We start from the raw sequence: 12195 nt of genomic DNA, 5'->3' as shown, positions 1-12195 counted from the left end.
TGCCCATGATGTGGTACTATTTGGGGACAAAATTTTGCTGTGTATGTCTTTTGTTCCAGGGCAGATGCAGAAACAAATAAAGCAGAAAATGTGACATATCTTTGCCGAGTTTGCCACTCGGTAAAGGAGGATTGCCCAGAACACAACTCAGCGAAAAAGCCAAGTGTCCTTCTTTGAAAGCATGGTTCATTTCTTTGACAAGTGTAAAGTCAAGGGTCTTGGCAAACAGGTCGCCTAGTGGGCCACTCGGCAAACACAAACTTGGCAATTACATCGTTTGCCGAGATTTATTTCGGGAAACTAAATAATTGTGCCGACGTTTCTCGCTCATGGGCTTTCATCTTAGCCAAGTGCCTACGACACGTACTCAGCAAAATTTCAGCCATGTGGCAGCCACCGTCTCCGTCCGGCCCGTTTAGTCTTTTTTTTTGCCCAATCCCCATTTTAGTTCTCGGGAAAGACTTTGCCGAGTCCCCGTGTTTTGGTTCTCGGCAAACTCAACTTTGCCGGTATGAATCGGGCTGAGTACCCTTGGCCTGAGAACAATACTCGGCAAAGGCTTCGCCGAGTGGGCCACGCCCGCGCTGGGGCGTGATCCCCACGCCTCCTACCCAGCTGGGCGCCCGATCGGCCCGCTCTGCTCGTGTCCACCACATGCACGTACACGCTCTGCTCGTGTCCACCACCTGCAGCACTCTGGACGATCACCCCGTGAACCACTAATTACCTAGGCCTACTTACACGCGATTAGTGCCCGCACACCCCGCACCACACACACGCGCGCGCGCACGCACCACGGTCTCAACATGGCCATGGACCGGGACCCGACACGCCCAGCATGCGTGCGCACACACTACACATGCCTGCCGTGGCTTATTTGCTAACATAAACAACGTGTTTTCCTTCTTCGTTGGCCCTAACATAAGTAAGGCACACAACTATTGTCTGGTAAATATGACTTGTTAAAATGAACGGTCAAGGCTGCAGCGTTGCAGGAACAGCATAATCAAAGCTAGCCCTAAAGTCTCAAGGGACCACATAATGGAAGACTGTCTATAGCATCTCTATCTATCACCACAGCATCAAATTGTTTTGCACTGCTCTGCAGAACATCTTAAGTTTGGGGTATAAAATAGATCAATCGGCGCAGAGTATGACACCGATGGTTCTGGTTCTTTCCTCGTCATCCCCTTGTTTACAACCTTTGTAGCCAGCACGATGTTAGGCTCCTTGGTGTACATGATACAGTCGTCAAGAGTGTAGATCCTGAGAGCGAGCGAGGATACAGTTGAGGTCTTGATAGCTACTGTGAAGGAGGACCAGTACCACCAATCATTCTTCAAGAACTCGGATTTTATCACTCTCTCCAACATGCTGGTCGCCAGTACCATCTGGAAGAGGCATAGAATAGATACGATTAATCAGTACAGTGGCTAATAACAGCCCTCTCAAGCATTTATTTTGTATGGAAATGATGATGTTAGAGAGCTTTTAATATATTTTTTGTGGCACAAATTAAGGTGAATAAATAGATGATGAAGTCACCTCGGATATTGATTCTGCATGTTTGATGAAAGCACGCCATGAACGCCTTCTTATTTGTTGAGACTTTGAGGCTCTCAAAGCTTCCTCAGGCAACGCTGCGTCTATATCAAGCAAATTGATCTTTTGCTGCTTGAGGATACCAGAGTTTCTTCCTGTAACAGGCCTCAGTGATGACTCCGGAACCAAGCGACCGTTAACAGCTAGCAATCTTGTTTGCTTGACTGCTGTAGAAGATAAGTAGTATCAGTATCAGGGGCTGGCTAATTTGATTTTGACACAATTTCATCACCCATACTACCTGCATCACAATTTTGACCATCCAGTCCTGGGTCACCGCTACAGGAGGCCGCCGCACCCGCACACCAGGGCGGCTGGGCAGCGGTGGTGGCGGAGGCTGGCGCATAATCGGACCCAAGACGTGGACGCAGGATTCGGGGAACCCACGTTCGTAGGCGTCGCAAATAATGGTGACCCGCGACAGCGCAGGGAGGCCGCACGACGGGCATGGGTTCTTCCCCCACCCCATTACTCCAGGGTGGTGCACTGACGGGGACACCTCCACCAACGAACCAGGTTAGAGAGCGGCGAGGGCCACCATTATTTGCGACGGGAATTACGGGCATAGCAATGGGGAGGGAGGGAGGAGGAGGTTAGAGATCGAGAAAGGTAAATCGGAAGCTCATGAGCAAAGCGGGGCTGGGATAAGGGGAGGGATTCCTCCGGGGAGAAGCAAAGGGGAAGAAATAGACGGGGCGAACGGAACACGTGGATGAGAGGCCAGGGACGCTTAGGTGGAGATGGGCTGTCAGTGAGTGATGCGGTGACGCGAGCTCTTTCGCCCGTGGAGCGGCGCGCGGTGCTCTACCGTCGGTTGGTGTTGGCTGCATTTGCTGTCGGTTGTACACAAAGACAAAAATATGTTTAGTGTAGTACTGATAATGTATGCAAAAGCAGCTTTCAACGTGTGCTTTGCTGTGATATGAGATACACACCAAAATCATTCATTAATGTCTATATTAATTGGCATCCATCTTATAGTATATAGAGAAATATTGTATTAATTCTATGCTTTGTTTGAAAAACAACAAATATATTGAAATTGTTCATTAATGTCTACTTATTATACGAAATATATAGAAATCATTTCTTAACATATACGCATGTTGGAATATCTTGTATTAATTGTGTGCTTTGCTGGAACACAAGAAATATATTGAAAATCAGTCATTAATATCTGCTTGTCAGAAATATATATATAATTTATTAAAATCTATCTTAATAAAAAAATGTATTTTATTAATTTTGTGATTTGCTGGAACACAAGAAGTATACTGAAAATCATTCATTAATGTGTTCTTATAAGAAATATATGGAAATGATTTATTAATATCTATATTATATATAAAAATATTGTGTAAATAATCGTTTATTGATATTGATAATTTTGTAAGATATGTAAAAAACATTTATAAATATCTATTAAACTATAAGAAGATGCTATATCTATTTATTTCTATGTGAGAACTGTTATAAACGTGTTTGAGAGAGCTCCAACCCTTTGATTCTTGAAGGATATCAAGTACGTAGGCTAAAATAATATGATTAAAGCTTAACAAACAAAATGCACCACCGAAACACCCCCAATTCCAGCTCCATTAAGTCTTGGAACTACGGATACCCAGCTCCACTAATTTGTGGGCCTGTTTGCGAGAGCACCAGCTCCAAGAATACACTGTTCAGTTGTGGTGTTCAAGCAATTGGGATGGCATAAAGGTACAGCAATCTTACAGGGTCAGGAACATTAGGGTCGGCACCAGCTTCCAGTAACAACTTCAAGCATGCAGTTGAGCCTTTCATCTCCGCAGCAATAAGTAAAGGGGCTAGAATACCTTCATTGACATCTGCACCAGCCTGCAAAAAAAAAAATATTGCAAAACCAGTTCGTACAGGAACTCTCTATGTGCTGTTTGGTTCATTGCTGATTAGACACGACGTTTTCTTGTGTAAGACCTTAGTGTAGTGCGGCCACAAAAAAATCTCAAAGGTAGCTCAAATAATAAACACCATCGAAGAAGGCCAGACCTACATTAGTGTCAAAAAATGTAGCATTGAACCAAAATTGGCTGATGTAATTCTAACTTCCTAAGGCCTAACACAGCGAAAATGAAGACTGCAGGCACGATACCTCAACCCGGAGCTTGACACATTTCAATGAGGGAACAGTTATAGCAACAAGAAGAAGGGTGTCAATACCAGGTGCTTTCTTGTTACACTGGCAAACACACATATAACACACGATTTGAAGTAAAATGTAGGAAAGAGCAGACAAATAGAAGGATGCATGCATTTGTTGTCCTGTGGCCTTCTGTAAAAGAAGGGGGGAAAATCAACAGCATTGCAAAAGCAAACATGTACTGTATCAACAAGAGTTTCTGGAATAATATATTGAACATTAATGCCTTAGGGGCCATTTTGAGCAATTAGACCCCTTTTTTTTAGTTCTGTCCCATGTATCTATTAAAAGGAGTAGACGTACAACAATAACAGCCCACCCGTTTAATCTTTTATTCCCAAGCAAGCTGGGTAGGCTACAACCAAGAGATGAACCCACCAAGAGGCACCAAAAGAAGTAAACGTATATGAAAGAAAAACATCTTTCGTCATGAATTACTAGAGGGAATACAAATTCAGAAACTTGCAGTGGAGTCTATATTGAAGAAGCAAGTAGGATGGAGCTGCAAGAAGATATGGCGTATAGAGTATGCATGGAGCTAGATTTATTTTGTGAAGTCAAGAAACCATAGATGGCCAGAGCTCTTCGAGAATGCACCCTTACAAGAACTTAAAGAAAAGTTAACAGAGAGCACTTAGTCACTGCTACAAAGCATGATTTTAAATAATTGCTAAAGAAATGTATAATTTAGGTAATTGCGCTCAGACTTCACAACTGTTGAAGAAAAGCAGTAAAGCGGACTCAACACAACAGCCAAACCAATGAAACATGAAACAATGCCGCTAGGCACAATTAGTAGGAAATAGTATGTTGTTAAACCTACATCCGCGTTGTTCTCCAACAAAATTTGCATAATTTCATCATGCCCTTCCAAGGCAGCGGCATACAGTGGTGTCCCTTCAAAAGATACTGGGTCAACAGAAACTCCTTTTGCAAGCAAGAGTTCCACCATTTTACAGTCTCCTAAGTACAGGAAAAAGATGAAAAGAGAATACAATAGGTAATTACTACAAAGTAGAACTGATTGCGTGATGGGGAAAATTCAATATGATCAAGATCCACACCAACTAAAACTGCATGCACTGGAATAGTTACAAACAGACAAAGGGAACAGATCCAAACAAAACCTGCCTGGAATCGCCCATGTACTCTTGAAGAGGCGGAGGTCGCCGCGGCTCGCCGCGTGGAGGAGCGGAAGTGATCCGTCGGCGGCCGGAAGGGGCGGCACTGCGCTTGGCTGAGGTGGCCGCTGTTGGAAAACAGCTACCATGACTGCCACGACTCCTCCTGCACCAACCTGACCGAGTCATGCGGCGCCTCTGGATAGCTCTCCACGACGCACGCCTACCGTGCGTCTGTTACGCACGACGCCCTCCTGAGGCGCTCCTGCTGTTGTAATCTCTGTTGTATAAATTGTACTCCTGAATGATGATCAATATACGGTGAATTCCACCTTACATCTTGGTAATCAGAGCCTCTGCTCCTGACCCAATGGCCGACTCCTCCTCCTCCTCCGCCCCACCCGCCACCGTCGACCTCCCTAATGGCGTCCTCCCATCCGCACCTCCGCTCCCACCGTGGTCACCACGGCCTCCGACACCCTCCACCTCCCCACTCTGTCTGCACCTCCTCTCACGGCACCTGCCGTCCTCACCGTCGTTCCCCTTGCCGCCCCACCCACTACTCTGCCCGCCCACCCCACGCCCAGCATTCCCCCGATGGGCAGCCTCCAGATCACCCACTTCCTCCCCTTCAAGCTGGATTTTGGATCCGGCGACTGCGCCAAGTGGAAGGACATCATGCGATACGTTCTGTCCATGTACGACGCCGAGGACCACATCACCCACTTCACGCCGCCGCTGGAGCGTGGCGTCGTCTGGCGGAACGCCGACGTGACCATCCTCCTCTGGATCTATGGCACGGTCGCCGATGAGCTGTATGAGGTGATCCGGGGCGCCGACAACACCGCCTACACCGCCTGGAGCAAGCTGGACTCGTTCTTCCTCGACAACCAAGCTGGCCGCGCCGTTCATCTCGGCGCGAAGTTCCGCAACCTGCAGCAAGGCGACATGTGCATGGCGGAGTACTGCCGGCGCCTCAAAGCGCTAGCGGGCGCGCTCGCCGATGTCGACGAGGAGGTCACCGATCGCGCCCTGACTCTGCAGCTGCTTCGTGGGCTCTCCCGCAGGTATCAGATCATTGCCACCGTCCTGCCGATCCAAAACCCGTTCCCCACTTTCGTCCAGGCCTGGTCTCGGCTCCTTCTCGAGGAGATCTCCCTCGACGCCCGCGATCGCTCTGAGGGCACGACGGCCGTCGCCATCGGGATTGGCAACAGCTCGGGCAATGGGTCCGGTGGATCCAGCTCCGGACCAGAAATATATAGAAATCATTTCTTAACATATACGCATGTTGGAATATCTTGTATTAATTGTATGCTTTGCTGAAACACGAGAAATATATTGAAAATCAGTCATTAATATCTGCTTGTCAGAAATATATATATAATTTATTAAAATATATCTTAATAAAAAAATGTATTTTATTAATTTTGTGATTTGCTGGAACACAAGAAGTATACTGAAAATCATTCATTAATGTGTTCTTATAAGAAATATATGGAAATGATTTATTAATATCTATATTATATATAAAAATATTGTGTAAATAATCGTTTATTGATATTGATAATTTTGTAAGATATGTAAAAAACATTTATAAATATCTATTAAACTATAAGAAGATGCTATATCTATTTATTTCTATGTGAGAACTGTTATAAACGTGTTTGAGAGAGCTCCAACCCTTTGATTCTTGAAGGATATCAAGTACGTAGGCTAAAATAATATGATTAAAGCTTAACAAACAAAATGCACCACCGAAACACCCCCAATTCCAGCTCCATTAAGTCTTGGAACTACGGATACCCAGCTCCACTAATTTGTGGGCCTGTTTGCGAGAGCACCAGCTCCAAGAATACACTGTTCAGTTGTGGTGTTCAAGCAATTGGGATGGCATAAAGGTACAGCAATCTTACAGGGTCAGGAACATTAGGGTCGGCACCAGCTTCCAGTAACAACTTCAAGCATGCAGTTGAGCCTTTCATCTCCGCAGCAATAAGTAAAGGGGCTAGAATACCTTCATTGACATCTGCACCAGCCTGCAAAAAAAAAAATATTGCAAAACCAGTTCGTACAGGAACTCTCTATGTGCTGTTTGGTTCATTGCTGATTAGACACGACGTTTTCTTGTGTAAGACCTTAGTGTAGTGCGGCCACAAAAAAATCTCAAAGGTAGCTCAAATAATAAACACCATCGAAGAAGGCCAGACCTACATTAGTGTCAAAAAATGTAGCATTGAACCAAAATTGGCTGATGTAATTCTAACTTCCTAAGGCCTAACACAGCGAAAATGAAGACTGCAGGCACGATACCTCAACCCGGAGCTTGACACATTTCAATGAGGGAACAGTTATAGCAACAAGAAGAAGGGTGTCAATACCAGGTGCTTTCTTGTTACACTGGCAAACACACATATAACACACGATTTGAAGTAAAATGTAGGAAAGAGCAGACAAATAGAAGGATGCATGCATTTGTTGTCCTGTGGCCTTCTGTAAAAGAAGGGGGGAAAATCAACAGCATTGCAAAAGCAAACATGTACTGTATCAACAAGAGTTTCTGGAATAATATATTGAACATTAATGCCTTAGGGGCCATTTTGAGCAATTAGACCCCTTTTTTTTAGTTCTGTCCCATGTATCTATTAAAAGGAGTAGACGTACAACAATAACAGCCCACCCGTTTAATCTTTTATTCCCAAGCAAGCTGGGTAGGCTACAACCAAGAGATGAACCCACCAAGAGGCACCAAAAGAAGTAAACGTATATGAAAGAAAAACATCTTTCGTCATGAATTACTAGAGGGAATACAAATTCAGAAACTTGCAGTGGAGTCTATATTGAAGAAGCAAGTAGGATGGAGCTGCAAGAAGATATGGCGTATAGAGTATGCATGGAGCTAGATTTATTTTGTGAAGTCAAGAAACCATAGATGGCCAGAGCTCTTCGAGAATGCACCCTTACAAGAACTTAAAGAAAAGTTAACAGAGAGCACTTAGTCACTGCTACAAAGCATGATTTTAAATAATTGCTAAAGAAATGTATAATTTAGGTAATTGCGCTCAGACTTCACAACTGTTGAAGAAAAGCAGTAAAGCGGACTCAACACAACAGCCAAACCAATGAAACATGAAACAATGCCGCTAGGCACAATTAGTAGGAAATAGTATGTTGTTAAACCTACATCCGCGTTGTTCTCCAACAAAATTTGCATAATTTCATCATGCCCTTCCAAGGCAGCGGCATACAGTGGTGTCCCTTCAAAAGATACTGGGTCAACAGAAACTCCTTTTGCAAGCAAGAGTTCCACCATTTTACAGTCTCCTAAGTACAGGAAAAAGATGAAAAGAGAATACAATAGGTAATTACTACAAAGTAGAACTGATTGCGTGATGGGGAAAATTCAATATGATCAAGATCCACACCAACTAAAACTGCATGCACTGGAATAGTTACAAACAGACAAAGGGAACAGATCCAAACAAAACCTGCCTGGAATCGCCCATGTACTCTTGAAGAGGCGGAGGTCGCCGCGGCTCGCCGCGTGGAGGAGCGGAAGTGATCCGTCGGCGGCCGGAAGGGGCGGCACTGCGCTTGGCTGAGGTGGCCGCTGTTGGAAAACAGCTACCATGACTGCCACGACTCCTCCTGCACCAACCTGACCGAGTCATGCGGCGCCTCTGGATAGCTCTCCACGACGCACGCCTACCGTGCGTCTGTTACGCACGACGCCCTCCTGAGGCGCTCCTGCTGTTGTAATCTCTGTTGTATAAATTGTACTCCTGAATGATGATCAATATACGGTGAATTCCACCTTACATCTTGGTAATCAGAGCCTCTGCTCCTGACCCAATGGCCGACTCCTCCTCCTCCTCCGCCCCACCCGCCACCGTCGACCTCCCTAATGGCGTCCTCCCATCCGCACCTCCGCTCCCACCGTGGTCACCACGGCCTCCGACACCCTCCACCTCCCCACTCTGTCTGCACCTCCTCTCACGGCACCTGCCGTCCTCACCGTCGTTCCCCTTGCCGCCCCACCCACTACTCTGCCCGCCCACCCCACGCCCAGCATTCCCCCGATGGGCAGCCTCCAGATCACCCACTTCCTCCCCTTCAAGCTGGATTTTGGATCCGGCGACTGCGCCAAGTGGAAGGACATCATGCGATACGTTCTGTCCATGTACGACGCCGAGGACCACATCACCCACTTCACGCCGCCGCTGGAGCGTGGCGTCGTCTGGCGGAACGCCGACGTGACCATCCTCCTCTGGATCTATGGCACGGTCGCCGATGAGCTGTATGAGGTGATCCGGGGCGCCGACAACACCGCCTACACCGCCTGGAGCAAGCTGGACTCGTTCTTCCTCGACAACCAAGCTGGCCGCGCCGTTCATCTCGGCGCGAAGTTCCGCAACCTGCAGCAAGGCGACATGTGCATGGCGGAGTACTGCCGGCGCCTCAAAGCGCTAGCGGGCGCGCTCGCCGATGTCGACGAGGAGGTCACCGATCGCGCCCTGACTCTGCAGCTGCTTCGTGGGCTCTCCCGCAGGTATCAGATCATTGCCACCGTCCTGCCGATCCAAAACCCGTTCCCCACTTTCGTCCAGGCCTGGTCTCGGCTCCTTCTCGAGGAGATCTCCCTCGACGCCCGCGATCGCTCTGAGGGCACGACGGCCGTCGCCATCGGGATTGGCAACAGCTCGGGCAATGGGTCCGGTGGATCCAGCTCCGGACCAGAAATATATAGAAATCATTTCTTAACATATACGCATGTTGGAATATCTTGTATTAATTGTATGCTTTGCTGAAACACGAGAAATATATTGAAAATCAGTCATTAATATCTGCTTGTCAGAAATATATATATAATTTATTAAAATATATCTTAATAAAAAATGTATTTTATTAATTTTGTGATTTGCTGGAACACAAGAAGTATACTGAAAATCATTCATTAATGTGTTCTTATAAGAAATATATGGAAATGATTTATTAATATCTATATTATATATAAAAATATTGTGTAAATAATCGTTTATTGATATTGATAATTTTGTAAGATATGTAAAAAACATTTATAAATATCTATTAAACTATAAGAAGATGCTATATCTATTTATTTCTATGTGAGAACTGTTATAAACGTGTTTGAGAGAGCTCCAACCCTTTGATTCTTGAAGGATATCAAGTACGTAGGCTAAAATAATATGATTAAAGCTTAACAAACAAAATGCACCACCGAAACACCCCCAATTCCAGCTCCATTAAGTCTTGGAACTACGGATACCCAGCTCCACTAATTTGTGGGCCTGTTTGCGAGAGCACCAGCTCCAAGAATACACTGTTCAGTTGTGGTGTTCAAGCAATTGGATGGCATAAAGGTACAGCAATCTTACAGGGTCAGGAACATTAGGGTCGGCACCAGCTTCCAGTAACAACTTCAAGCATGCAGTTGAGCCTTTCATCTCCGCAGCAATAAGTAAAGGGGCTAGAATACCTTCATTGACATCTGCACCAGCCTGCAAAAAAAAAATATTGCAAAACCAGTTCGTACAGGAACTCTCTATGTGCTGTTTGGTTCATTGCTGATTAGACACGACGTTTTCTTGTGTAAGACCTTAGTGTAGTGCGGCCACAAAAAATCTCAAAGGTAGCTCAAATAATAAACACCATCGAAGAAGGCCAGACCTACATTAGTGTCAAAAAATGTAGCATTGAACCAAAATTGGCTGATGTAATTCTAACTTCCTAAGGCCTAACACAGCGAAAATGAAGACTGCAGGCACGATACCTCAACCCGGAGCTTGACACATTTCAATGAGGGAACAGTTATAGCAACAAGAAGAAGGGTGTCAATACCAGGTGCTTTCTTGTTACACTGGCAAACACACATATAACACACGATTTGAAGTAAAATGTAGGAAAGAGCAGACAAATAGAAGGATGCATGCATTTGTTGTCCTGTGGCCTTCTGTAAAAGAAGGGGGGAAAATCAACAGCATTGCAAAAGCAAACATGTACTGTATCAACAAGAGTTTCTGGAATAATATATTGAACATTAATGCCTTAGGGGCCATTTTGAGCAATTAGACCCCTTTTTTTTAGTTCTGTCCCATGTATCTATTAAAAGGAGTAGACGTACAACAATAACAGCCCACCCGTTTAATCTTTTATTCCCAAGCAAGCTGGTAGGCTACAACCAAGAGATGAACCCACCAAGAGGCACCAAAAGAAGTAAACGTATATGAAAGAAAAACATCTTTCGTCATGAATTACTAGAGGGAATACAAATTCAGAAACTTGCAGTGGAGTCTATATTGAAGAAGCAAGTAGGATGGAGCTGCAAGAAGATATGGCGTATAGAGTATGCATGGAGCTAGATTTATTTTGTGAAGTCAAGAAACCATAGATGGCCAGAGCTCTTCGAGAATGCACCCTTACAGAACTTAAAGAAAAGTTAACAGAGAGCACTTAGTCACTGCTACAAAGCATGATTTTAAATAATTGCTAAAGAAATGTATAATTTAGCTAATTGCGCTCAGACTTCACAACTGTTGAAGAAAAGCAGTCAAGCGGACTCAACACAACTGCCAAGTAAATGAAACATGAAACAATGCAGCTAGCCAAAATTAGGAGGAAATAGTATGTTGTAAAACCTACATCCGCGTTGTTCTCCAACAAAATTTGCATAATTTCATCATGCCCTTCCAAGGCAGCGGCATACAGTGGTGTCCCTTCAAAAGATACTGGGTCAACAGAAACTCCTTTTGCAAGCAAGAGTTCCACCATTTTACAGTCTCCTAAGTACAGGAAAAAAGATGAAAAGAGAATACAATAGGTAATTACTACAAAGTAGAACTGATTGCGTGATGGGGAAAATTCAATATGATCAAGATCCACACCAACTAAAACTGCATGCACTGGAATAGTTACAAACAGACAAAGGGAACAGATCCAAACAAAACCTGCCTGGAATCGCCCATGTACTCTTGAAGAGGCGGAGGTCGCCGCGGCTCGCCGCGTGGAGGAGCGGAAGTGATCCGTCGGCGGCCGGAAGGGGCGGCACTGCGCTTGGCTGAGGTGGCCGCTGTTGGAAAACAGCTACCATGACTGCCACGACTCCTCCTGCACCAACCTGACCGAGTCATGCGGCGCCTCTGGATAGCTCTCCACGACGCACGCCTACCGTGCGTCTGTTACGCACGACGCCCTCCTGAGGCGCTCCTGCTGTTGTAATCTCTGTTGTATAAATTGTACTCCTGAATGATGATCAATATACGGTGAATTCCACCTTAC

The 12195-nt window shown here is 45.3% G+C and overlaps 1 protein-coding gene across 1 annotated transcript; it reads right to left on the bottom strand.

Annotated features, from left to right (window-relative positions):
• Nucleotides 1-906: 906 nt before the first annotated feature.
• On the bottom strand, nucleotides 907-2235 carry LOC123087537 (uncharacterized). Its single transcript, XM_044509571.1, has 3 exons — nucleotides 1844-2235; nucleotides 1546-1769; nucleotides 907-1391 (listed from the first exon to the last, which is right to left on the bottom strand). Exons 1-3 carry the CDS (start codon nucleotides 2166-2168, stop codon nucleotides 1083-1085), a joined length of 858 nt encoding a protein of 285 aa, XP_044365506.1. The 5' UTR covers nucleotides 2169-2235; the 3' UTR covers nucleotides 907-1082.
• Between the last annotated feature and the right edge of the window lie 9960 nt (nucleotides 2236-12195).

This window comes from Triticum aestivum, chromosome 4A (genome assembly GCF_018294505.1).
Source record: "Triticum aestivum cultivar Chinese Spring chromosome 4A, IWGSC CS RefSeq v2.1, whole genome shotgun sequence".
Taxonomy (NCBI): domain Eukaryota; kingdom Viridiplantae; phylum Streptophyta; class Magnoliopsida; order Poales; family Poaceae; genus Triticum; species Triticum aestivum.
The sequence above is the reverse complement of the archived record's forward strand: the minus strand, read 5'-3'. Positions and strand labels throughout refer to the sequence as shown.

Bases quoted from the DNA above. Each gene is read 5' to 3' on its own strand.
- LOC123087537 (XM_044509571.1), bottom strand. From the start codon at position 2,168: ATGCCCGTAATTCCCGTCGCAAATAATGGTGGCCCTCGCCGCTCTCTA. The intron at 1,770-1,843 runs GTAGTATGGGTG...TATCTTCTACAG, and splicing joins TGGTCAAAATTGTGATGCAG to CAGTCAAGCAAACAAGATTG. The intron at 1,392-1,545 runs GTGACTTCATCA...TGCCTCTTCCAG, and splicing joins ATGCAGAATCAATATCCGAG to ATGGTACTGGCGACCAGCAT.